This window comes from Dreissena polymorpha, chromosome 6 (genome assembly GCF_020536995.1).
Source record: "Dreissena polymorpha isolate Duluth1 chromosome 6, UMN_Dpol_1.0, whole genome shotgun sequence".
Lineage (NCBI taxonomy): Eukaryota > Metazoa > Mollusca > Bivalvia > Myida > Dreissenidae > Dreissena > Dreissena polymorpha.
Window position 1 is genome coordinate 64,777,778 of NC_068360.1, and position 26,581 is coordinate 64,804,358.

The window sequence follows — 26,581 nt, forward strand, 5'->3', positions numbered from 1 at the left end:
CGAGTTGGCAATTCTTTGACACCGATGTACATTTCAAAGAACTGTTTAACGAGACTGAGGACTGTACAGTAGTGCTACGATTGCTTACAATCGACACATTTGAAACTTGCATAGTTTCGTACGGTGATGAGGATTCCACAAATTTCGCATTTATCAGCGGATTCTTGTAACAATTTCAGTATGAATAGCCATTTGCGAGCGTGTTTTCAGCAAGGGACCTATATAGGTCCCTGAGCGAACTGAAAATTATTCTTTCAAATCTAAAGGCATCGATGGGATCGTCTCTGTGATCTTGCACTTAGCAGTATTGAGAAGGAAACAGGTTAAAAAGACTGATGCAAGCATTTTCGGGTATGAATGCGAGAAAAATCAATTTGTTATGATGAATTTTTGGAATGGACCTATTTGGTGCCGATTTATAGTGTTATTATGTCATATTGAGCATTAACTAACGTGGTCTCATTTTTTCTATGGCACTGTCTCAGTGCCACTAAGAAGTGGGCGGATTGTTTAAGCACAATTTATATCGTGCACGTGAACGCCAGATACTGTCACTACGCCCCTGTATATACGACTCCATTAAGAAGTATGTGTGCGAACATAATTGTGTTATAATGCATAGAATATACAAATCTGACTGCATTTTACATGGAACGTTTGAATACGTTTTTCTTGCCTAATCTTGCTTAGTTTTTCCTCGTTTTGAACTGTATGAGTATATTGTTAATTAATAATTATAAACAAGCACACATTTAAAATTAACAGCAGGGTTCCCAAGAAATTAATATTTATAGGTCACAAAACAACCCATTAAAATCCATAAAAAGCATATCACAAAGATAGCGGATTTCCCAATTATAATAATTAAACATGCAGATTGAAAAGCAGGGTTCCCACGAAAGATATTTATAAACTACCGAATAAGATAGAAAAGGATATAAAAAGCATAACACAAACGTAACAAAAAAATAAGTTATAAATTTCAACACACTTCTACGTTTACTATTGACATTTATAAGACAAATAGAAGAATTTTCAGAAAATAGATCAAACACGTACATGTATGTATGACATAGACATAATATCATGTCTGGCCACAATACTTGTGTGAGGGTTCGTAATGAAATTATTTCTAGACAACCTTTTCCTACATCTGTTTCAAGAAGGGCAGTTGTCGGTAACGAGAATAAAATTAAGTGTGTAACAATTACTGGTAAACCAGTTACCTAGAAAAAGTGCATGTTTAAGAATAACCGTGATATCATCGAGTATCCATAGTATGTGTTTGTGTTGAATGAAAAACAAACTGAATATGTTCGAAAGGGCCATCATTCTGCTAATTCCTGGACAAAGATATAAACTTTGGTCATTGACCATATATAAGTTACCATAATAAATAAAACATATTATACATTTAAAATGAATTAATGTGTATATGACTATACAATTCTTCAGTTGTGACATGATTTTTACCTTATTTTTCTAAGAACACGCAACATCTTTACACAACTAAAATAAAAGGAACAGCCAATGATCTTAAAAACTATTGTTCACAAAGGTTTGACAAATGCCATTCAGTACCAATACTTTAACATAAGTTTAATCAACGTTATTAGTTTATTAATGATATATTTCACATGTTAACAAAACACAAAATATATATTCATAGTAAAATAACATGCGTTTGGCATTTAATTAATTAATGTTTAATTAATTCAAACATTATAATACATCATATTATTCCTTGTGTTGAGACATCATTTTGCGGGATTGCAATTTGTCAGACACCCTACATTGGTAAAGTCTTACATTCTTACTCAATAATTTGTATCGACAATTTGCTATTAACTGTGATGTCATGTGGACACAAGCCATGGTAAATCTGTTGTCACACTTGGAAGGTAGTCTCCGACTCATAATTGTATACAACTTTCACAAAAGTGTTTGCTTATATGCTATGACAGTCCTAGTCAAAAGGGACAATAAATGTTGTCATTTTTGGAATCCAGTATTTAATCTTTTTTTAAGTCTGATGCTATTTAAAAGAAAAGCCCTCTCATCCGTCTGCCCATGCTGTGTCTATCATGGATCAGGTTGAACTTGTTCACAAACTGAAATTAAATTTAAATACAAACAGTGAAATTCTTGAAGTTTGTGACTAAAATATAACAAATACGTTTCAAAGGATTTTACAGAATCGATGTACACGTGTACATACAAATTGCAAATACAAATGTGATATGAAATACAGTTTAACTAACTAAATGAATGACAAATTGATTGAACAAAAAAAGAGATGACATAATACAATTTTCAACAAGAAGCAGCTAACATAAAATTATCATATATGTACAAATACAAGAAAAGTAAAACGAATACTATGCTAGGAAAGATTAATCATTTGTGAACTTCTATTCCTTTCTTAATTGTACCCTTAAAATGTGAAAAGTACAAGAAGATAAATTGTTACCTTAATTTTAAATAATACCTTCATGTACATATCTTTTTATATACATATATTAAAATTGTCTATAATATACTTAAACTCTTTCAACACTATGATAAAATAATTGATACACACTACTTAAAGTCTCTAAAACGCTCAAAATCAACGAGTATTTTGTATCCACAAACATCTATTTTACCAGACTACATCTGGCGTTGAAATTTCAATAATGGCCATAAGGAACAATGATTTTTAATTGTTTAGCTTTATTTTATGAAATATTGTACAAAATGTTCGTTGATTTCGAGTAGTAATGTTACTTTAATGCACATATAAGTTTATACCTGGTTAATTGTGTTGCAGCCCTTGGTTATAGTACCCAGGTATGCCATCAAACACACATCATTACATTGCTGGAATATTGAATATACAATCTGAGTTCAGATATCATTGTATAACTGAAATATTGAATATGCGCACTTTTATTTTGATATATATTTAATATTGTACATTATTATATCAAACTGACTTTAATTTTCAACTGCAATAACAATAAAACATTTTACATTTCATTTTTAAGTACGAAACAAGACATGCGTCTCTCTGGCACAGATGCCTCACATTCCACTTCTGTCTAAAAACTCTGCTGATGTTAAACACTAGCTGTTCATGGCAAATGTGACTTTTGAACTTAAGGTAATTTGCACAAGGAATGACATAGTTACAGCCCAAAACAAGCTTTTATTTTGCCAAATTAGACATTTGACCTCTTAGTATGACCTTGACCACAGAGACAAAAAGAAAGTTTTTAAACTTGAGACTGCCTCAATTAACTGTGGGCATAAGTGATAAATGTGGGAAGACAAGTGTTACTGGAATCACGTTGTGTAATGATGGATTGCATTTGTGCAGTTATTGAAAAATCCATCAAAATATAGTTATGGTTGCAGAAGGATTTTTTAAGCAGATTTAAGGTAAAATTTAACTTTTGACCACTAAGAATTACCATGACCTTTCAAATAGCAAGACGGGTACTGCATGCGACATGTCATCTTATGATGGTTTACATTTTTGCCAAATTATTTTGAAATCCATCAATATGGCAAAGTTATGACTGAAACATGAATTTTCAAGTCGCTAAATGGCCAACTTTGACCCTTGACCTCTGATTGTGACCTCAAACTGGTATATAGGGAGATGAGTGTCACATATGTCTTGTTTAATTATGATAGCAATTTCAAAGTCCATCAATATTTGACAAAGTTATAGCCGAGACAGGAAAATCTTCACAGACGCCATGACGTACAGATGGAGAAACATACAGACAGACAGTCCAACAGTACTATTTAATGCCACCTTCTTGGAAGGGAGGCATAATAGTGGAACACATTTTTTTGTACAGCAAAATCCTAAAATGTTGAACTTCGACAGGTGGAACAGTGCAACAATTTTTCCTCTTGAGAGTTGCTTCAGAATATTGAAAAGAAGTCAAAACCAAGTAAAATCTTTTAAAAGCTATCTTAAATAGCCCATTCTGATAAAACTGGGCTAAATGCATGGGCCTTAGTTTCATACCTAGTGTCATACCAGATTAGCCTGTACACCACCATGGGAAAATTCAAGCCAAAATTGTCAACCTAAACTGGATTTTTGGACTTAATTAAAACAAAAGTCAACCCTGATAAGCCTGTGAGGACTGCACAGGCTAATCTGGGACAATGCTTAAAAAATTGTCGTCCAATATATAATTGAGAAGAATCTTCTGAACAAGAGCTTTGTCACAGACGTGACGAATAACCCCACATGCCGCATTGACACAGAATATTTTGCATGTTGTCTTAACAAAAAAAGCAGACACCATGCTCAATGTTTAAAATGCACTAAGTGACCCTGCGACCTAGTTTTTGACCCGACATGGCTCATGTTCAATCTTGACCTAAACATCATCTAGATACAACATCTGACCAAGTGTGGTGAAGATCGGATGAAAACTACTTGAAATACAGAGCGGACACCATGCTGAATGTGTAAAACGAACTAAGTGACCCTGTGACCTAGTTTTTGATGTTGCATGGCCCATGTTCGAACTTGGCCTTAAGATCATCTAGATACAGCTTCTGACCAAGTTTGGTGAAGCTCGGATGAAAACTTTTTTAATTAGAGAGCGGACACCATGCTTTTTGACCGGGCATGATCCATATTTAACCTTGACCTAGACATCATCTAGATACAACATCTGACCAGTAAAGATCAGATGACAAAAACTTGAATTAGAGAGTGGACACTTAATACTGACCGACAGACCTACCGACTGACCAACAGACCGACCGACAGACAAGGTCACTCCTATATACCCCCCTAAACTTCATTTGTGAGGGTATAATAATTTGTTAGAAACCTTTCTTATAAATACATTGCTGTTCACTATTCCTAATAAGTGAGGTAAATTTAATAATGGGTCAAGTAAATTTGATAATGGGTCAAGTAAATTTGATAATGGGTCAAGTAAATTTGTTAATGGGTTAAGAAAATTTGATAATGAAAACATGATGTTCAACAACTACTCTGGCAAGTTCTTACATTGTAGAAGTCCTCTTTGAACTTGTCTGTATTAAGGACTGGTAGTCTGTAACACAAGCTGTAGGCCTCTCTAAGAATGTCCTGGTTCTTGGGAATCTCACCTGCAACATGTGGGACATATGAGTCACGTTCAGGGAAAATATAGCTACATGCATGTGCATAGTGTTGAACCAGAATAGCCTGCAGCCTGCACAGGCTTATCAGGGGCAACATGTTCTGCTTTTGTGGAATATTTTGTTTGAAGGAAGTCACTTCTTACCAAAAATCCAGTCTAAGCGGAAAGTATCATTCTTTATAAGCTTGAGCAGACTGCAATACATATCTTGGACACACTTTAGGCACATGCCTTTACTCAGAGCAAAGCTAACATATTTTATTGAAAACAAACCGGCTTGAACGTACTGTACATTTTAATCAGGTAAATCTTTTGTCTAAGTGGTATAGTACCCAAGTTATAAATAAGACCCGCCTATTTTGAAAATAAAGTGCTTTATTACATTTGACCTAAAATTTTTAACTAATCCTTGAAGACGTGGGTTTTTTTTGCAACACAAAGTTTCATGTACATGTATAAGTGACCAAATTGTGCCAGGTTATTTTTAAATATTTTCTTGCAAAGAGAAGTGACATTTAACACAAGATTCAAAACAGACAGACTGAAAGAAAGATGGAGAGAGACAGACAAAACAAAATGACTCTTTCCAAGTGGGGTTGTGGGTGCATATATGAAATGGATATGGGAATGTACATCACTGTTCCCAGATTGACAGTCCAGCACATTAACAGCTGAGCTTCAGGGTCAAGCTAAACAGGTATATATTGAGAATGTCCTAATCTGAGCCTTTTTCTGGGAACTGGGCTTAATAGATGGGCGTGAAGTGTCATCCAAGATTAGCCTGTGCAGTCTGTACAGGCTAATCAGGGACAACACTTTACGCTTTCATGGTATTACAAGCATTAAACCCAGATTTCCCTGAATGAGACTCATATAAATTTGACCAACCTTCCTTCACCGCTTTGATATACTGTAGTATCAACTTCACACGACTGTACAGCATCTTGATTGCATTGTGCTGGGCTATAAGCTGTTCTGCCACTGCAACAAAAACAACACCACCATCAGCACATATTACAAACAACATATTCAGTAGTACAGAGAAACATTAATGTTTTAAAGTTCATACTTATAACCACTGAATCCCACTTATAATTAACCCTGCAATCAATTTTAGTAAGGATGCCAAAGGTTAACCGCTTAATCTACTGAAATGATCAGTTAACCACTTAAATTTTTTGGAAAAAGCTTAACCTAATAGTGTTTTTTTTTTAATAAATCAAACGATTCTTTTGCACACAACCTACTGCCAATTTATGCTGGCATCTAGTTAGAACAACATACTACACCAAAGACAGTAATAAAGAATGTGTCAACAAACACAGTAATAAAGAAATAAATCAGTACCTTTCCTGTTACAAACAGGGGTTGTGTTTTGGAAATTGGCACTTTTGTTTTGTTTTACTACCTAAAATTTATCTTGGGAACTGCGGGAAGTGCTGGCTATAGGCATAATTGAAACATTTATTTAACTCACGATAAAAATCAGTAGACACATTGAACGAATTATTTTGATAACAAATATCTAACACTGAATGCTCACAAAAATTAAATGTTTATAATTGACAATTGTATCAAGATTATCATTCATTGCTTAAATCTTGACCAAGCAATGAATTGTGAGCAGTTATCTAACCAAGCAATGAATTGTGAGCAGTTATCTAACCAAGCAATGAATTGTGAGCAGTTATCTAACCAAGCAATGAATTGTGAGCAGTTATCTAACCAAGCAATGAATTGTGAGTAGTTATCTAACCAAGCAATGAATTGTGAGCAGTTATCTAACCAAGCAATGAATTGTGAGCAGTTATCTAACCAAGCAATGAATTGTGAGCAGTTATCTAACCAAGCAATGAATTGTGAGCAGTTATCTAACCAAGCAATCAATTGAGAGCCATAATCTATAAAATAATGTTTCATATTGCTTTTGTTGTATTGACGGTTCAAAAGTTCCATACCACTGGAGGACTATCCAGTGTCACTGACAAAGACTCATGGTCTACCCCAACATAAATATACAGAGAACATTGCTAAATTAATCAACAACAACTACTCAATTGTATACTTGATCCATCCCAATATATCCTCTACAAAAAATCCATACCACTAGAGGACTCCCCAGTGTCTGTGACAGAGACTCTCGCCACATGGTCCACCCCAATCCTCTCAGCTTCCTCTGTAGCCAGCGTGTACTGTAGCTCCACAAACAGCATTGTGGCCTGCAATCATGTGATAGACATTAGCATGTACTGTAGCTCCACAAACAGCATTGTGGCCTGCAATCATGTGATGGACATAAATGTGTAGTGTAGCTCCACAAACAGAATTGTGGCCTGCAATCATGTGATAGACATAAGTGTGTACTGTAGCTCCACAAACAGCATTGTGGCCTGCAATCATGTGATAGACATAAGTGTGTACTGTAGCTCCACAACCAGCATTGTGCCCTGCTATAATGTGATAGACATTAGTGTTTACTGTAGCTCCACAAACAGCATTGTGGCCTGCAATCATGTGATAAACATTAGTGTGTACTGTAGCTCCACAAACAGCATTGTGGTCTGCAATAATGTGATAGACATTAGTGTTTACTGGAGCTCCACAAACAGCATTGTGGTCTGCAATCATGTGATAGACACAGAGCTCCAGATAAGGTTTTGTGAAATTCTTAAATTACTACCAGATTTTCAAAAATAATTCTTAACTCTGAAATTTTATTCTTAACGTTACTACTAAGTTTTGGAAAAGAATTCTTATTTTTTCTTAATGACCTGAAAATAAATAATAATGGTTATTTTCATGCAAAAAAAATCAAAATAAACATACTAGCAACTTTATTTATACGAGTTCAACAGTGTCTTTTCAGTATTATACAATTTTATTTTTCAAATACCTTCATATGCCCAAACTGTGCTTAGAGTGCATGCCTGAGATAAATTTCTACATATTTCACAATAAAACGGGTCTCCCCTTCAATCTTTTCAACGATTAGCCACGGGACTTGTCCCTTCCACTCGTTCAAGGTTTTTTTTGTGTTTAAGTTTGGACCCGTCGTGTCGCGTTTGTGTATAGCTTTTCCGACTGTGTCGACAACTGAACATACAACATCGTATAAGATCTTTTCTATAATGTCTTTCTAAACATTTAACTTCGGCTCACTTTGTGTACAATATGTTAAAAGCGTGTTTTTGGGCGCTTTGCAGTTTTTTAGGACGCTCTCCGTGCGCCGCCATTGTTTTTTGACAGATAGACTGTATACACCGCTTTTATTATAAAAAATGCGCTTTGTTAAACAAACCCGATAACCATTCTATATAAGCACCGCAAAGATCTTTAATACGCGAAAAGAACTCAATAAAAATCGATACGAACCGATGTAAAAATAATATTCGTAACTTGATTTTGTAATTCTTAATGATACGACAAGATTTTAAAATAAATACGTAACGGTCTTGAAAATAATTCGTAATTACGAAAATACGACCCTTATCTGGAGCTCTGAGACATTTGTGTGTACTGAAGCTCCACAATAAGCATTGTGACCTGCAATCATGTGATAGACATTAGTGTGTACTGTAGTTTCACAAACAGTATTGTGGCCTGCAATCATGTGATAGACATTTGTGTGTACTGAAGCTCCACAAACAGCATCATGGCCTGCAATCATGTGATAGACATTAGTGTGTACTGTAGCTCCACAAACAGTATTGTGGCCTGCAATCATGTGATAGACATTTGTATGTACTGAAGCTCCACAAACAGCATTGTGGCCTGCAACCATGTCTTCGAAATTACCACAAGCTCACAAGCCCAGCACTTGTTGTTTTGGAATTTGTTTAGAAGAGACTACCTTTAAATGAAAAACTCCTTAGCAAGGCTAATTTGGGACAACACTTTACACACACGCATTAAGTTCTTGCTCAGATTCTCAGTTTCATATCAATTGGTTATAATAAAACAAAACGAAGAGGGCATGACCTTGCAAAACTGGCCTAAAAACATAGGCGCACAATTTCTTCCACGACCAGTGTGTGTGTGTACTATAATAGTTATTTGTAATTTGTATTCCAATGTTAGCTTAAATTAACTTCACAAAAGGTTCAATATTTATTTAACAAATGGCATTTACTCTGTAATGTTTACTAACACAGAGACCAAACTAGATGTGTTTGTCAGAAACACAATGCCCCCTATTGTGCCGCTTTGAAAAAAATCAATTATTTTTTTGTTTTTTTTTACCTTTGACCTTGAAGGATGACCTTGACCTTGAACTTCCACCACTCAAAATGTACAGCTTCATGAGAACACTGCTTTGAACTTGAAGGATGACCTTGACCTTAACCTTTCACCACTCAAAATGTTCAGCTCCATGAGATACACATGCATGCCAAATATCAAGTTGCTATCTTCAATAGTGAAAAAGTTATGGCCAATGTTAAAGTTTTTGGACAGACAGACGCCATATATTAGACATTTGACCTTGAACGTTGACCTTGACCTTCACCTTTCACCACTAAAAATGTGCAGCTCCATGAGATACACATGCATGCCAAATATCAAGTTGCTATCTTCAATATTGAAAAAGTTATGGCCAATGTTAAAGTTTTCGGACGGACAGACATATTTGACATTTGACCTTGAAGGATGTCCTTGACCTTTCACCACTCAAAAAGTTCAGCTCCATGAGATACACATGCTTGCCAAATTTCAGGTTTCTATCTTCAATAGTGAAAAAGTTATGGCCAATGTTAAAGTTTTTTATTGACAGACGGACAGACTGACTGACATACTGACTGACGGACAGTTCAACTGCTATATTTCATCATAGCGGAGGCATAAAAAATGTTTCAATATTACTTTACTTAAGTCACAGTTTATTACCAAGAAGACAAATTCAAACAAGAGGGCCGGAAAAGGCCCAACGTCGCTCACCTGAGATAACAAGATATTATTGGGAAAAATCTTCTGACCAAGTTTCATGAAGATCGGAAAATAAATGTGGCCTTCAGAGTGTTAACAAGGTTTTAATATAGCCATATAAGGAAAAATGCCCCGCCCCAGTGGTGGCCATGTTTTTCAACCAACCGGCATCATTTTTTAACTCGTCCAAGATATTATTGGGATGAATCTTCTGACTGTGTTTCATAAATCGGACTATAAATGTGGCCTCTAGAGTGTTAACAAGATTTTACTAAAGCCATATATAGCCATATAAGGAAAAATGCCCCGCCCCTTGGAAGCCATGTTTTTCAAGCAAACATAACCATTTTCGAACTCATTCAAGATATAAATAAGACAAATCTTCTGACCATATTTGAAGATTGGACAATAAATATGGCCTCTAGAGTGTTAACAAGGTTTTACTATAGCCATATAAGGAAAAATGCCCTGTCCCCTGGTGGCCATGTTTTTCAACCAACCGGCATCATTTTCAAACTCGTCCAAGATATTATTTGGGATAAATCTTCTGACCAAGTTTCATGAATATTGGACAATAAATGTGGCCTCTTGAAGTGTTAACAAGATTGGATTATAGCCATATATAGCCATATAAGGAAAAATGCCCCGCCCCTTGGAAGGAATGTTTTTCAAGCAAAGGTTACCATTTTTGAACTCTTCCAAGATATCATTGGGAAAAATTTTCTGAGCAAGTTTCATGAAGATTGGAAAATAAATGTGGCCTCTAGAGTGTTAACAAGGTTTAACTATAGCCATATTTGGAAAAATGCTCCGCCCCCTGGTGGCCATGTTTTTCAACCAACCGGCATCATTTTCAAACTCATCCAATATATTACTGAGAAGAATCTTCTGAACTAGAGCTTTATCACAAACGTGACGAATACCCCCACATGCCGCATTGACACATAATATTTTGCATGTCGTCTTCACAAAAAACAGCGGACACCATGCTCAATTTTTAAAATGCACTAAGTGACCCATTGACCTAGTTTTTGACCCAGAAAGGCCCATGTTCTAACTTGGCCTTAAGATCATCTCCATAAAACTTCTGACCAAGTTTGGTGAAGATCGGATGTAAACTACTTGAATTAGAGAGCTGACACCATGCTGAATGTTAAAAAACGCACTAAGTGACCCCGTGACCTAGTTTTAGGCCCAGAATGGCCCATGTTCAAACTTGTCTTAGAGATCATTTAGATAAAACTTGTGACAAAGTTTGGTGTGGATTGGATGAAAACTACTTGAATTAGAGTGCGGACAACATGGTGAGGTTTAAAACGCACTAAGATACCCCGTGACCTAGTTTTTGACCCGGCATGACCCATATTCAAACTTGATCTAGACATCATCTAGATACAACTTCTGACCAAGTTTGGTGAAGATTGGATGAAAACTACTTGAATTAGAGAGCGGACAACCTTGTGATGTTTAAAAAGCCTGACATGACCCATATTCAAACTTGCCCTAGACATTATAAAGATACAACTTCTGACCAATTTTGGTGAAGATTGGATAAAAACTACTTGAATAAGAGAGCGGACAACATGGTGAGGTTTAAAACACACTAAGTGACCCCGTGACCTAGTTTTTGACCCCGCATGGCCCATGTTCAAACTTGACCTACACATCATTTTGTTACAACTTCTGACCAAGTGTGGTGAAAATCGGATTTAAACTACTTGAAATTGAGAGCAGACACCATGCTCAATGTGTAAAACTAACTAAGTGACCCTGTGACCTAGTTTTTGATCTGGCATGGCCCATGTTCGAACTTGGCCTTCAGATCATCTAGATAAAACTTTTGACCAAGTTTGGTGAAGATCGGATGAAAACTACTTGAATAAGAGAGAGGACACCATGCTGAATGTTACAAAACGCACTAAGTGACCCCGTGACCTAGTTTTTGACCAGTCAAGGCCCATGTTCGAACTTGGCCTTAAGATCATCTAGATACAACTTCTGACCAAGTTTGGTGAAGATCAGATGAAAACTACTTGAATTAGAGAGCGGACAACATGCTGAATGTTTAAAATGCACTAAGTGACCCCGTGACCTAGTTTTTGACCCGGCAAGGCCCACGTTCGAACTTGGCCTAGACATCATGTAGATACAACCTCTGACCAAGTTTGGTGAAGATCAGATGAAAACTACTTGAATTAGAGAGCGGACACTTAATACAGACCGACAGACAGACCGACCGACCGACACTCCTATATACCCCCTAAACTTCATTTGTGGGGGTATAACAAGTTTCATGAAGATCAGACCATAAATGTGGCCTCTAGAGTGTTAACAAGATTTTACTATAGCCATATATAGCCATATAAAGAAAAATGCCCCGCCCCTTGGCAGCCAGGTTTTTTAACCCATTTTCGAACTCATCCAAGATATCATTAAGACCAATCTTCTGACCAAATTTCATAAAGATTGGACAATAAATGTGGCCTCTAGAGAGTTAACAAGGCAAATGATGACGCCGCACAATGCACAACGAACAACACACAATGTACAAAAGGCGATCACAAAAGCTCACCATGAGCACAATCCATGAGCACAACCCATGAGCACGTTGTGCTCAGGTGAGCTAAAAATAATTTATGTTTTAAAACAAATGTTCTCATATAACATGGCCACTGAATTGAAAATATTCAACTTATATACTGAACTTACTTCTCCATTCACCAAGTCAATCACTGACTCATAAACAGCCACTGGCAGCTGAAAATGTAATGTAAATATTTAGACATGTATCATAATCATTTGCAATCAGTTACATTACACTGCATTATTTAAAGACTTTTTAAACTATTGAAAGCTTCTAAAAACAAGAGGGCCTGAAAGGCCCAAAGTCGCTCACCTGAGATAACAAGATATTATTGGGACAAATCTTCTGACCAAGTTTCACGAAGATCGGAAAATAAATGTGGCCTCTGGAGTGTTAACAAAGTTTTACTATAGCCATATAAGGAAAAATGCCCCTCCCCCTGGCGGCCATGTTTTTCAACCAACCGGCATCATTTTAGAACTCGTCCAAGATATTATCGGGATGAATCTTCTGACCAAGTTTCATGAAAATCGAACAGTAAATGTGGCCTCTAGAGTGTTAACAAGATTTTACTATAGCCATATAAGGAAAAATGCCCTGCCCCTTGGAAGACATTTTTTTCAAGCAAACATAATTATTTTCGAACTCATCCAAGATATCATTGAGGCCAATCTTCTGACCAAGTTTCATGATGAGCGGAAATAAATGTGACCTCTAGAGCGTTTACAAGGTTTTACTATAGCCATATAAGGAAAATGGCCCCGCACCAGTGGTGGCCATGTTTTTCAACCAACCGGCATCATTTGTGAACTTGTCCAAGATATTATTAGGATGAATCTTTTGACCAAGTTTCATGAAGATCGGACTATAAATGTGGCCTCTAGAGTGTTAACAAGATTTTACTATAGCCTTATATAGCCATATAAGGAAAAATGCCCCGCCCCTTGGCGGCCATGTTTTTCATGCAAACGTAACCATTTTCGAACTCATCCAAGATATCATTAAACCAAATCTCCTGACCATATTTCATTAAGATTGGACAATAAATGTGGCCTCTGGAGTGTTAACTAGGTTTTACTATAGCCATATAAGGAAAAATGCCCCACCCCTGGCGGCCATGTTTTTCAACCAACCGGCATCATTTTCGAACTTATCCAATATATTATTAGGATGAATCTTCTGACCAAGTTTCATTAAGATTGGACAATAAATGTGGCCTCTAGAGTGTTAACAAGATTTTACTATAGCCATACATAGCCATATAAAGAGAAATACCCTACCCCTTGGCAGCAATGTTTTTCAAGCAAAGGTTACCATTTTTGAACTCATCCAAGATATCAGTGGGACAAATCCTATGAGCAAGTTTCATGAAGATCGGAAAATAAATGTGTCCTCTAGAGTGTTTACAAGGTTTTACTATAGCCATATAAGGAAAAATGCCCCGCCCCCTGGCGGCCATGTTTTTCAATCAACTGGCATCATTTTCATACTCGTCCAAGATGTTATTGGGATGAATCTTCTGACTAAGTTTTATGAAGATCAGACAATAAATGTGGCCTCTAGAGTGTTAACAAGATTTTACTATAGCCATATAAAGCCATATAAGATAAATTGCCCTGCCCCTTGGCAGCCATGTTTTTCAAGCAAACGTAAACATTTTCGAACTCATTCAAGATATCATTGAAACCAATTTTCTGACCTCATGAAGATTGGACAATAAATGTGGCCAAGGCAAATGTTGACGCCGCACAACGCACAACGGACAAAAAGCGATCACAAAAGCTCACCATGAGGATGTTGTGCTCAGGTGAGCTATAAACAAAAGTCTTGCATTCTGTTTGCTTTATTTGCCATATTCATATCAATTTGGGAATAATTGTAACAAGAGCACCGCATAACGGGTGCCACGCTTGGCTGCAAAAGCTGGTCAGAATGTGTTTTTTTTTAGAGGTCAAAGTGACCTTGACCTTTGACCTAGTGAGTTCCAAAATAGGTGTGGCGTGTAGAACTCATCAAGGTGCAACTACATATGAAGTTTAAAAGTTGTAGGTGGAAGCACTTTGATTTTAGAGCCAATGTTAAGGTTTTAGCACGATGCCGGCGGACGGCGGATGACAAGCAGGCTATGACAATACCTCGGGTTTTCTCTGAAAACAGCCTTGCTAAAACCGGATGTAGGGTGTAGAACTCATCAAGGTGCATGTACATATGAGGTTGTAGGTGGAAGCACTGTGATAGAGGCAAAGTTAAATTTTTATATTAGAGGTCACAGTGACCTTGACCTTTGACCTAGTGACCAAAAAAAGGGTGTGGCGTGTAGAAGTCATCAAGGTGCATGTACATATGAAGTTTCAAAGTTGTAGGTGGAAGCACTATGATGTGAGAGGCAAAGTTTAAGTTTTATATTAGAGGTCACAGTGACCTTGACCTTTGACCTAGTGACCCAAAAATGTGTGTAGCCTGTAGAACTCATCAAGGTGCATGTACATATGATGTTTCAAAGTTGTAGGTGGAAGCACTATGATGTTAGAGGCAAAGTTAAAGTTTTATATTAGAGGTCACAGTGACCTTGACCTTTGACCTAGTGACCCAAAAATGGGTGTAGCCTGTAGAACTCATCAAGGTGCATGTACATATGATGTTCCAAAGTTGTAGGTGGAAGCACTATGATGTTAGAGGCAAAGTTAAAGTTTTATATTAGAGGTCACAGTGACCTTGACCTTTGACCTAGTGACCCAAAAATGGGTGTAGCCTGTAGAACTTATCAAGGTGCATGTACATATGAAGTTTCAAAGTTGTAGGTGGAAGGACTTTAATTTTAGAGCCAATGTAGAGGTTTTAGCACGACAACGGACGGCGGACGACAAGGAGGCTATGACAATACCTCGGGTATCTCCGAAAACAGCCGAGCTAAAAAGTAAACTACAAATTAGTTTTTATGACTAAATAACCATACTTTTTTGCCAATGTTAGTGCAAACAAATGACTTTTTGGGCGTAAGCATTTTTTTCTTTTTTAATTTTTATAAGGGAATTTTTATTTACGATTTTAAACAAAATTTGTTTTTTCAGATATATTTATATATCGTTTTATTCTAACAGTTTCCTTATTTTCCCACATTTAAGTTATTCTTCTCAATGTAAATGTAGACTTGAAACAAGATGTGTGTTTGTAAATCACAATTACCCATACTGCGCTTTGAAGTTGAACAGCAGCTATTTTAGAGAAAATTGTCAAGTCCAAGCCAATTACATAACCAAAAATCAAAGGACCTCAACGAAACTCACACTACATTTGTTAGTTATGTAGCTCGATTCACATACCAAAATAAGCTCTATATCTGAAAGCGTTGCATAAAAAACTCAGGAAAACAGAATGCTGGATAGACAGACTGACTGACAGTCCGACCGCATAATGCGACCTTACCAGGGGCATACAAATCTATTATAGTATACATACATCTTGGTGCCTTGCAACAGGGTTCATCTTCATAAGTATTGGACTTTCATTAATTTCACAGATCTACAACAACAAAAACACAAGATATGCAGACCCATTTGAAATACCAGTCAATTTAGAAGTCATACAGAACAATTTTATCTAAGATGGGCAATTGTACTAATTTCTTTTCTTGTTTTTGCAAAACAACATAGCATTTTACATGAACAAAAGTATGAACATGAAATTAACATCACCATTAAATATTTTCCAAATATGTTTAATATGAGTTTCCTCCAATATATTTAAGCTAAGAAAACAAAATCAAATTAAAGTATGGTATGCAAACACCATTATTACCATACCAGCATTAAGAACTAGACAGGACTTTTTGCCTTGGATAATGTCTTGGCCAATTATAACTAGTGCTTTGTCACAGACGTGACGACTATTTTGCATGCTGTCTTTTCAAAACAAGAGAAGCTTATTTATGGTGATTTTTAAGAATTATTATGCCATTATCATTTATGGCCATTTTGACCTAACAACTCTTGAATTCTTTCCCATGACACGCCGTCCAATGATTATGAACAAAATTAATGTAAATAGTAATTTTAAAATCTCACAATGAATGGCATAGTTATGGCCCGGACAAGATCATTTATGGCCATTTTTGACATTTGAACTCAAACTGTGACCTTGACCTTGGAGATATTGAGGTAATTCTTTCGCATTACACACCGTCCAACGATTGTGAACAAATGTACCGAGTAATTTTAAAATCTCACAATGAATGGCATAGTTATTGCCTGGCCAAGATCATTTATGGCCATTTTTGACCTTTGAACTCAAAGTGTGACCTTGACATTGCAGATATCGTCGTAATTCTTTCCCATGACACACCCTCAAATGATGGTGATTTCAAAGTGTGACCTTGACCTTGGAGATATCGACGCAATTCTTTCGCATGACACACTGTCAAATGATGGTTAACAAATGTGCCAAATGATTTTCAGGGCTTGACACTAACTTTTTTGACCTACTGACCCAAAGGACCACCAGCTTTCAGAAATTACTGGTCCTCCAAGATTTCAAGTGATCCGACAATTTCTATGTTATTTTACCCAAATTTCAACTTAGTTTCCAGACTATCCACAATGTATTGTGCATTTATAAAAATAAACCACCCCCGGAATGAAATTCTACATCGCGAAAACTTGTAATCTTGAAAATACACATGTTAATTCTCCGGCAATATCAAAACATTATTTGGCGCCCTCCAGTGTAAATGCGCAGGGTAAACAAAGTATATTCTGATGGTACTAGGATCGATAAAATGCTGATTATTGCTGCTTTTTTCAAAATAATAAATACCATTTTGTTCATTTCTCGATCAAAACGCTTCGAAATTCATGTTTATTTGTGTATCGATCACTGCGAAGTCCGGAGACATTCGCGGAGCAAATCAATGTTTTTATCCGACAACAGATTTTTGTCATCCGGGCATCTAGAAAAATTGGAATTTTCAATATGTTGCTATTTTTATTCCAGTCTCGAGTGGGCCCATAAAATAATTATGAAGTCATCAGTTTATTATGAAGATATAAAGTTGTTTTATTTATGAAAACGGCTTTCCACGGTATTTCACAATAAGCTGACCAGGATTTTTAAATAGTCCGACGGATCAACCAAATTTATAGTTTCACTGGTCCTCCCTATTTTTTACTGACCCCGGGTCAACGGACCACGGTAAGTGTTGAGCCCTGATTTTAAAGTCTCACAATGAACGACATAGTTATAGCCCGGACAAGCTCATTTATGGCCATTTTTGACCTTTGAACTCAAAGTGTAACCTTGACCTTGGAGATATCATCCTAATTCTTTAGCATGACAAACCTTCCAATGATGGTGAACAAATGTGCCAAATGATTTTAAAGTCTAACATTAAATAAACAATGAATGACAAAGTTACGGCCCGAACAAGCTCATTTATGGGCAATTCCTAGTGTTACCTTGACCTTGGAAATAACGATGTACTTCTTTCGCATGACACACCGTCCAATGATGGTGAACAAATGTACCAAGTCATATTAAAATCTAACCATAAATGACATAGTTATGGTCCAGGCAAACTTTCGGTTTAAAACGCAGTAAGTGACCCCGTGACCTAGTTTTTGACCCGGCATGACCAATAATCAAACTTGACCTAGACATCATCTAGATACAACTTTTGACTAAGTTTGGTGAAGATCAGATGAAATTTTCGGGACAGACAGACTGACCAACAGACCGAGCAACAAACTGACTCCTATATAGCCCCATTACCAATGGTAATGGGGGTATAATAATACCATGACCTTAGTATTCATTCATTTTGCTTTGACAGAAAGTTATTTAAACTCATTGTCACAAACTGCCGTAACTTTTCAAAAAGAGATGAACCAGCGATGAAAAAAGTGAACGTCAATTTTAAAGCAATATATGAAATTAAATACATTTAACACAAAACAGAACAATCCTGACTGATAACTAAGACTTGAACCTGTTTGTGTTAACAACATTTTTTATTGAACAGTCATCAAACATATATATTTGTTTGATGAGTAATCAATGACATGATGTTACTTAAATTAACAAATAAGCATTGCTCTCAGAAAACCGAGCATTGTGCACATGCATATAATCTGCAGACTGCACTGGCTTATTAGGGACAACACTTTCTGCTTTCATAGAATTTTATTTGAAGGAAGTCTTGTCTTAGCAAAAAATCAATTCTAGGTGTCATCTGTTAATAACTATTTTCCTCTCAGATACGTATTTTTACGCTTTTTATGTCACTTAAAAAGTTAAATTTTATTAAATACCTTTCTTACTAAATTCAAGTTTTAAAGACTTCATTTTCAACCCTTAGATTCTGATGAGCAGCAAACAGCATAAAACCTGAACAGACTGCGAGTTACTCACAGGCTGTTCTGGATTTATGCAGTTTGCACATAGCCATTTTCACTTTGCTTCTGAGCTGGAAAGGGTTAAGCCTTATTTTCCCAAAGCGATGCCGTAAATATCATTGAAATCAACAAAAGTTTTTTTCTACAAAAATTACCATAAATCTGTATACAGCAGTCCCCACACACAGAAGAAATCAGTAAAAATATCTCTTAAAGCCCTGCTACAGCATTTTGCAAGCAGTACCTGTTTATGCACGTGGATATCTGCGTCTGTTGGAGAGTCCCCAGTTGTGTACCAGCCTAGGAAGTCCATTTCACTGAAAACCTGTTTAACTGTGAACAAATAACATAAAATAAAAATATGCAAGAATATTCTTTCAATGAGAAATCCTGTCATAAGCAATCAATAATAGAAGACAAGAATTGAATGTCAAGAAAATGAAGTGGTGAAACAATTTCATTATTTATATATGTTTATTTAAAACTAAGGGAAAACCATTACATTAAGGTGTAAACATGTCATATTAATCATTAACTTGATTATGAAGATCACTTAATATCTTAGGAAGTAAATTTTACAGGTAAACTATACCCCTTTAATTGCATTCATAGTTATTTCTTTAAGAAGGAAAATTGTTGACACTGTTTGAATATGTTTATTTTATTTTTGTAGTTTAAAATCATAATTTTCTTCATGAAATCCAATCAAATTTCAGATTGTAATTTCATGGTTGTGAAGAGTGTATTTAAGAAAGAAAAGGTTTTATTCAAACAATTTTTTAGGGAATTTTTTAACCAATTTTTTAATTTGTGGGAAAATGTTATACAATGAATTTTCTAAAAAAACTGAACTATTTATGAACTATTTGCAATAGTTTAAAATAATTATTATAACAAGGTAAAGGGTGACATTTAACAAATGTGATTTCCTTATTGTCCTTACCCCAAAATCTAGTTAAATGCTACCATGCAAGCTTTCTTAATATGATGGTTATGTTAACCCTATAATAAGCTTATATAGGTAATGCACGTCTTTTCCGATATTGATTAATGATTTCCCATTTTTCTTAGCAGGGCCCTCAATCCATTTTAGGGGAAGCGGGTCGCTACCCATAGCAGGGGGAATTTTCGCGGCGTTTCCCTTTTTGGGGGATTTTTTACTTACTATCTAATTATTACATTTGTACATGTTTGCACTATATTCATTGCTTATTTTATAATTTAGTATGTTTGACAAGATTAAATTAAAATAGAATTGAGATATAATAATCATGAGACATCTATCTATAAAAAAAGTTTGTTTTTTTTTGTTTTTTTTTAGGGGGTTTTTTCCCCCAAAAGGGGGAAAAAAGGATACTTTTCAGGGGGGAATGCGGCCGAATTTCGGCCGTGGATTTGACAGATTGAGGGCCCTGCTTAGTCAGGAAGATTTTTTCTTGTTTGAATATCATGCATTCTCTCTTTTTTTGAATATTTGCCAATTTTTTATGTAAAAGAGCCTTGTTCTGGGAAAACTGGTCATTACAAATCTGCTTGAAGTGTCATCCCAAATCAACATGTGAATTAAGCACAGGCTAATCAGGGACGACACTTTGCCTTTATATGGCATTTTTTGTATGTAGGAAGTCTCTTCTTAATGAAAATCCAGTCTAACAGTTAAGTGTCCTCCCTGATCAGTCTGTGCAGACCACACAGGCTAATCTGGGACATCATTTTCTGCACATTCATTACAGCCCAGTTTTCCCAGAACGAGGCTTAATGAAAATCAAGCCTGCCTACATTGCTCCTCCTTTAAGTTGTAGTAGTCCTTGTCAATGACAATGTGTTCCTCCACCACTTCAAACATCAGCTCAAATGAGTTCATCACCTCAATGTTGCGCCCAGTCTGCTTGCCGATTAGAGCACCAAGAACTGAAAATGAAAACAAAAGAGCTCTTCTATAAGAAAACAGAAAAATGCATATGTGAAAAGTTGTATAAAGGCCTATCAGAGACTTGATCCGTCATCTGTTTAGTGCCATTTTTAAATTCATTCAAGTTTCTATGTGTGACTGAAATCTCAGGAAAACCAACTATAAACAGGAATTTTCCAAAACACAAATATTTATTTATTGACAAAGCTTTGTTCCAATCAATTGGCTAATGCTGATGTCAATCTTCTCTCCTTGTTCTCCTTGAATACTTTGAGCTTTTATTAGTACATTTGAACAGCGCAAAAATCTTCCTGATAAACCAAAAACCGTTACAAAAAATTATGTCTCACTTATGTCAATAAAATTGAGTTCAATCAACCTACTACATCACGACAAACACAATACCAGTTAACAGTGACATCAATTTGAACTTTTTTGTGGAGAAATGCTAAAAAAAGCTTAATAAAAAACATTACTAAACAAAAAGTGGAAGTCTTGAATTTACCATTAGATCTATCTTACAGAGATTGCAGTGATAAAACAATTTATCACAATTGGTTGATTAGACATGAGATCTATTTTGCAGAGGACATTTTGCAGTGACAGCTTGTTGTTCTTGAATGCTTTTTTTTTAGAGCTTTTATCAATACATATGTACAGCTCAAAATTCTTCCTGATTAGGGCCTATTCATGTTAACAAATTATGAATAATGTATGTCTATAAAATACTTTCCAATAAACCAAATACATTGTTACAAATACAATACTTGCTACCATCGAAATCAATTTGTGTGTCAGAAATACTCAAAAGAAAATCTCAATAAAAAATGTTATTAATCGAAAGCCAAAGTTTTGAATTAACGATTAGATCTATATTAAAGTGGTTCTTGAGATAATTTATGTATTAGGTTGATTAGACACGAGATCTAGCTCGCAGAGAATTCCAGAGATAGCCAATAGAATATGTTTGGACGTGGATTACTCCGAGTTGTTCTTTTAAAAAACTTACACATTTTCATGAACTGTAAAGTTGTTTGAAAATTTGGATTAATATCATTATTATGCGAGCACTCCATGTCATGTAAGTTGTTTTCATTTAAAGATAAGGGTTATCATGGATGAACCATCTTTCGAACCTCTTAATTTTTGACACGTCAATTTTACTCAAATATAATGTTGAAAATAGTGAAACATATTAATTAGTACATTATTTGATAAATAACTTCTTTCTACATAGCTGGAAACTTTAATTGGCATGTAAATCCTCTTTTGATAACAGATTTTCGATAGTTACCAGCACTACCAAATCATGTTAAACTTTCTATGCCACCCAAACAATGAGTACCTGCTTTCGAACCCTTCAGTGTTCAACATTAAAAATATATTTGTCACATGATATGACCATGGTCATGTGACTTATTGAAGCAGCCGAAATGTGTTTAATTCTCGAGCAAAGTTGAGAACGAAAATAGAATCATGTTTTTATAGGTTTTGAATGAAAATCATAATATATGTAAAAAAAAGTGTTAAGAAATACAATGATTTTTACCTGGTTTTTGATTTATCTACTTATTCAACCTGTTTTTCACGCATTTGCGTCGATTGACAATTACGTGCGTGTCGTCGTGAGCAAATCATTTGTACACAAAAAACGGTGACGTAGGGCGCATGCGCAATTGCGCGTAACATGTAAATAAATGAAGGGTTCGAAAAGAGGTGAGGTTCGAGAAGAGGTACTTTTACGATATATTTATGATCTATGCTATCTTCTCGTCCTTTCGTGTCTCTTAACTATTTTTACCGCGCATGCGCATACACTGGCTGGTATTTATAGCATTGTTTAACTTTTATTTCGTCATTAAAATACTATATTTAAACGAAAACACAAAGAAAACCGTATTTGTTTACATATTTGCTAAATATTTACTTTGTTAAGGTGAAGGTCAATGATCTGTATCATGCAGAAGAATTTTCTCATTGGATACGTGCTCTTTCTTGACCGCGTTCTAAATGGGGCACCATGTGGGGAATTTTCTTATAAATCACATATTTAAATGGCTATTTTCTTCGACACACTGGCACGTGTATAACTTGATATTGGCGTTTTATTTTATAATATAATATTCCATCCGAGAGCAGGTATGTAATGATTTTAATCAACTAATTAATTGTGTTTTAAATTAAATCTTCTTTGAACACGTAAAAATAACATATATAAACGAAACTTTAACATTGTATGAAACACAATTGACCCATGTCCGATTAGCTGCACAACTAAACATCATAATGAGGACAAACGAAACGGTCGTTTCTCCTCACAACGCGCATTTTCGTGCAGAATTTTAGGTGCACCCAGTGGCTGCAAATGGTGCACTCACCCCACGTGAGGATTTTTAAGAACGTCGAGTCGGGCAATTTTCGTGGCGATGTCATCCTGCAGACACAGCACAGGTCTTTTTCTTCCGGCTCGAACTCCATCTCAGAATCACTGCACAATGCGTCTTTTGCTGTGGCAGTAGACTTGTTTTGGGATTGAGATTCCGATAGGCGCTTTCTGCATGTTTTGCCTTTTTTCGCCGATGTTGTTGTTGCATGCGTTGAGGTTGTTGATGTACTGGGAGTTGCGCTTTCATTACCGTATGTTTGCAGCTCCTCAGCATATGCTTCTTCTGTAATAGCCTTCCCCCCTGGCTTGGGTTTTGTGCTTTTGGCTTTAGGTTGCTTAGAGGCCTGGAAGACGCATGTAAACTTTTTTTCAGCCTTCAACACGAGGTACTTTTCAACTGCTTCTTTTCCGGATTTAATTGCCATAATTTTGAGCAGGGGTGATGTCTCTCGGAAGGCTTCGCTTGGATAAAGCTTATCTGCAGGAACAACCTCTGGGCAGCATGGGAAAATGCCAGTTTTTCGGAAGCCTGCGACTATGTTGGCTTGAACCATGGCCTTTAGATACACATTGCAAGCAATTTTGGCCATCATATATTTCGTAACAGTTTCACCAATGTGCTCCTGCATAAACTTGGCACATTCACGGTAGTAATATGATTTGAATGGACCGAAAATCGACACGTCCAGAGGCTGCAGGATGTGCGATGTGTGGGCAGGCAAAACAAAGAGGATGATATTCTCTGCTTTGGCCCATTCAGTTAGTTGCCTGGAAACATGCGAGGAATGGCCGTCATAAATTACAAGTATCGGCGTTTGGTCCATTGAACCCCTGCATACATTCGGGATGAAATGGTCCTTCAAATAATCCTGGAATATTTCAACATTTGACCAGCCACTTTCGGACATTGTGAATTTCGAACCAGGTGACGAGCCGTTCATTAGTTCAGGGTTGCTTCGTTTCTCTTTGAAGACGAAAAATGGTGGTATACGATTACCGGCTGCGTTAGCGCATGCGATGAATGTTGTGGTTGTTGAGCGTGGCGAGGTAACAGCCTGCGGCTTACTGCCAGGGGCAGCGATGACATTAGGGGGCCTGTGTTCGGGTTGAATCCCGGTTTCATCTATGTTGTAGATGAGATGAGGTTTGTCGGTCAGATTGTGTTTTTCCAAATTACTTCCCCAAGGTTTTTGAAGTAGCTTTCAAGGATCTCTGGCGTTGAGTTTTTCGCACCGCCACTATCCAGGGCGCGTGGTTTTATGGAAGAGAGCCTGCCTGTCCATCTCTTTAGAAAGCCATACAACCAATTTATACTTAGTGGCTTGTTGGTAGGGCGTTGCCCTAAATGTTCGGCCAGTTCCCCGGCCAGGTACTGGACCTGTACATTGGTGTAACCATATCCAAGCTGGGACATGCTCTCCAGATGCTCCACCAAACCCGTTTCCTCTTCTTTTGAAAATATTAACTTGGAGCCCAATCCAATATTAAATGGATCTACTTTCCCTTTTACACGATCTCTTAATGTTTGAATTGGCACATTATATGTCAATGCAGCCCTTTTAACTGGCATCCCTTTCTCCTTTACCGCAGCATATGCATTTTTGAGGGATTCTGGACTGTACCTACGATATTTATGATCCGGTATTTTGGTAGGGTTCGGCTGAAAACAAATATGTGCTTAACTAGACGACAAATAAACTTTTTTCGATCAGATAACTTTTTTTCGATCAGATAACTTTTTGATCATATGTTTATTTGTGAATGTATAAAAATGTCAAGAATCAGAATGATTATTTCAATCTTTGATGGATCAATAAACATGGTAAATTTGGGAACTGTCAGATTCTATAAACATTGCGCTAATTGATATTTAATTTCTTTGAGCGACATGCGTTGTTCTTTAGTGAGTTACAATACCCCGTTGGGACCCTAAAAGCGCTCTGAAAACAATTGAGCGTTAACTTTGGTACAAATACATAACAAAATGGCTGACACATGTAAACAGAGTTTGGAAACTCATTTGTATTTAAGTGTAAGTGACCTATATTCATACTTGATTTAGTTAAACGTTAATTTTAGCATTTTATTTACGTGTTGTGGGACATTACCTGTTTAAATCGCATTTTCCACGGCAAAATACACAACAGTTGTAAAAGCTCGATCAACTTGCATAGAAACCGGGCACGTGCAGTATTTAATGACAGCGATAATGACGTATTAAAATGAACACGAATCCAATGAGAAGACACGAAAGTATGAGAATGAGGCATATATGTGTTTTATATATGCCAACAAACAGTTTATTTGGCTAATATTACCGATGAAAGTACCAATAAAAAAAACGCTATTTAATTTGTAAAGTTGGAACTCCCAGCGACCCGGAGAGCTGGGAGTTGGGATTCGTTTCACCGATCTTCTCACCCTGCTGCGCCTTTCCCTCCTGTGCTCGAACTCGGGTCCAGTGTTCCGAAATGTTCATTATCACCAGGGGATGTAGCGCCACTGACACACTTCCAGACGCTCCCATCACCGCCATGACGCTCTTCCCTGGGTCTACTTCCATACTCGTTGCCATTGTTAATTTTTGGGAAAAGAAAGACAGTTAAATTTAAGAAAGAAAATGCAGTTATGTCCCAAAGTTTGATCTAGGTTAATCAACAGTTTGACAAATTATATCAAGCGGACGCTTTATGGAAGAAAGGTTACACACTATCTTGCATCGTATTCTGGTGTCCGTTTCATGCTATATGCATGACACGCAGAGTTGTCGTTCCGTATAGGTCCCTGTTCCGTGCTCTCACATACAATCTCTGCCATCACAAGAAAAGCTTTTTACTTTTGTGGTTTAATATTGATATTATTAAAAGTATTCTTATTTTCTTTTATATTTGAAAATAGTTTATACGTTAAGGTTCATAATAACAAATAATTAACTAAATAAAAAAGTAAAAATAACAAAGAGAACATTACCAAAATCCAATTGTACGAAATTTTGACAGTGTATTTATATACACCATAAGAAAACTAAAGAGTCACAATACTCTTTCTATACTGTTATAAAGTATATTGTGAAGGCTAATATCGGTAGATACATCATGGTGCTGAGTTTGAAATGTGATAAATTACATGGGCTGTTCAATCTATCTTATGAGTGTATTAAATAAAGAGTCAACCCTGGTTAGCATTAACCAATGGCGGTTTATTTTTTAACAACCTTATCTGTATCGAAAATGTAAATTCAATTTGAAAAGG

At 36.3% G+C, this 26,581-nt stretch overlaps 1 protein-coding gene across 1 annotated transcript; it reads right to left on the minus strand.

Moving 5' to 3' along the window:
- Nucleotides 1–1,531: 1,531 nt before the first annotated feature.
- On the minus strand, nucleotides 1,532–26,004 carry LOC127835068 (COP9 signalosome complex subunit 6-like). The gene is made up of 10 exons (XM_052361309.1): nucleotides 25,751–26,004; nucleotides 20,811–20,942; nucleotides 19,276–19,364; nucleotides 16,105–16,167; nucleotides 12,771–12,818; nucleotides 7,246–7,360; nucleotides 6,030–6,122; nucleotides 5,027–5,127; nucleotides 2,791–2,859; nucleotides 1,532–2,111 (listed from the first exon to the last, which is right to left on the minus strand). Exons 1-10 carry the CDS (start codon nucleotides 25,902–25,904, stop codon nucleotides 2,040–2,042), a joined length of 936 nt encoding a protein of 311 aa, XP_052217269.1. The 5' UTR covers nucleotides 25,905–26,004; the 3' UTR covers nucleotides 1,532–2,039.
- Between the last annotated feature and the right edge of the window lie 577 nt (nucleotides 26,005–26,581).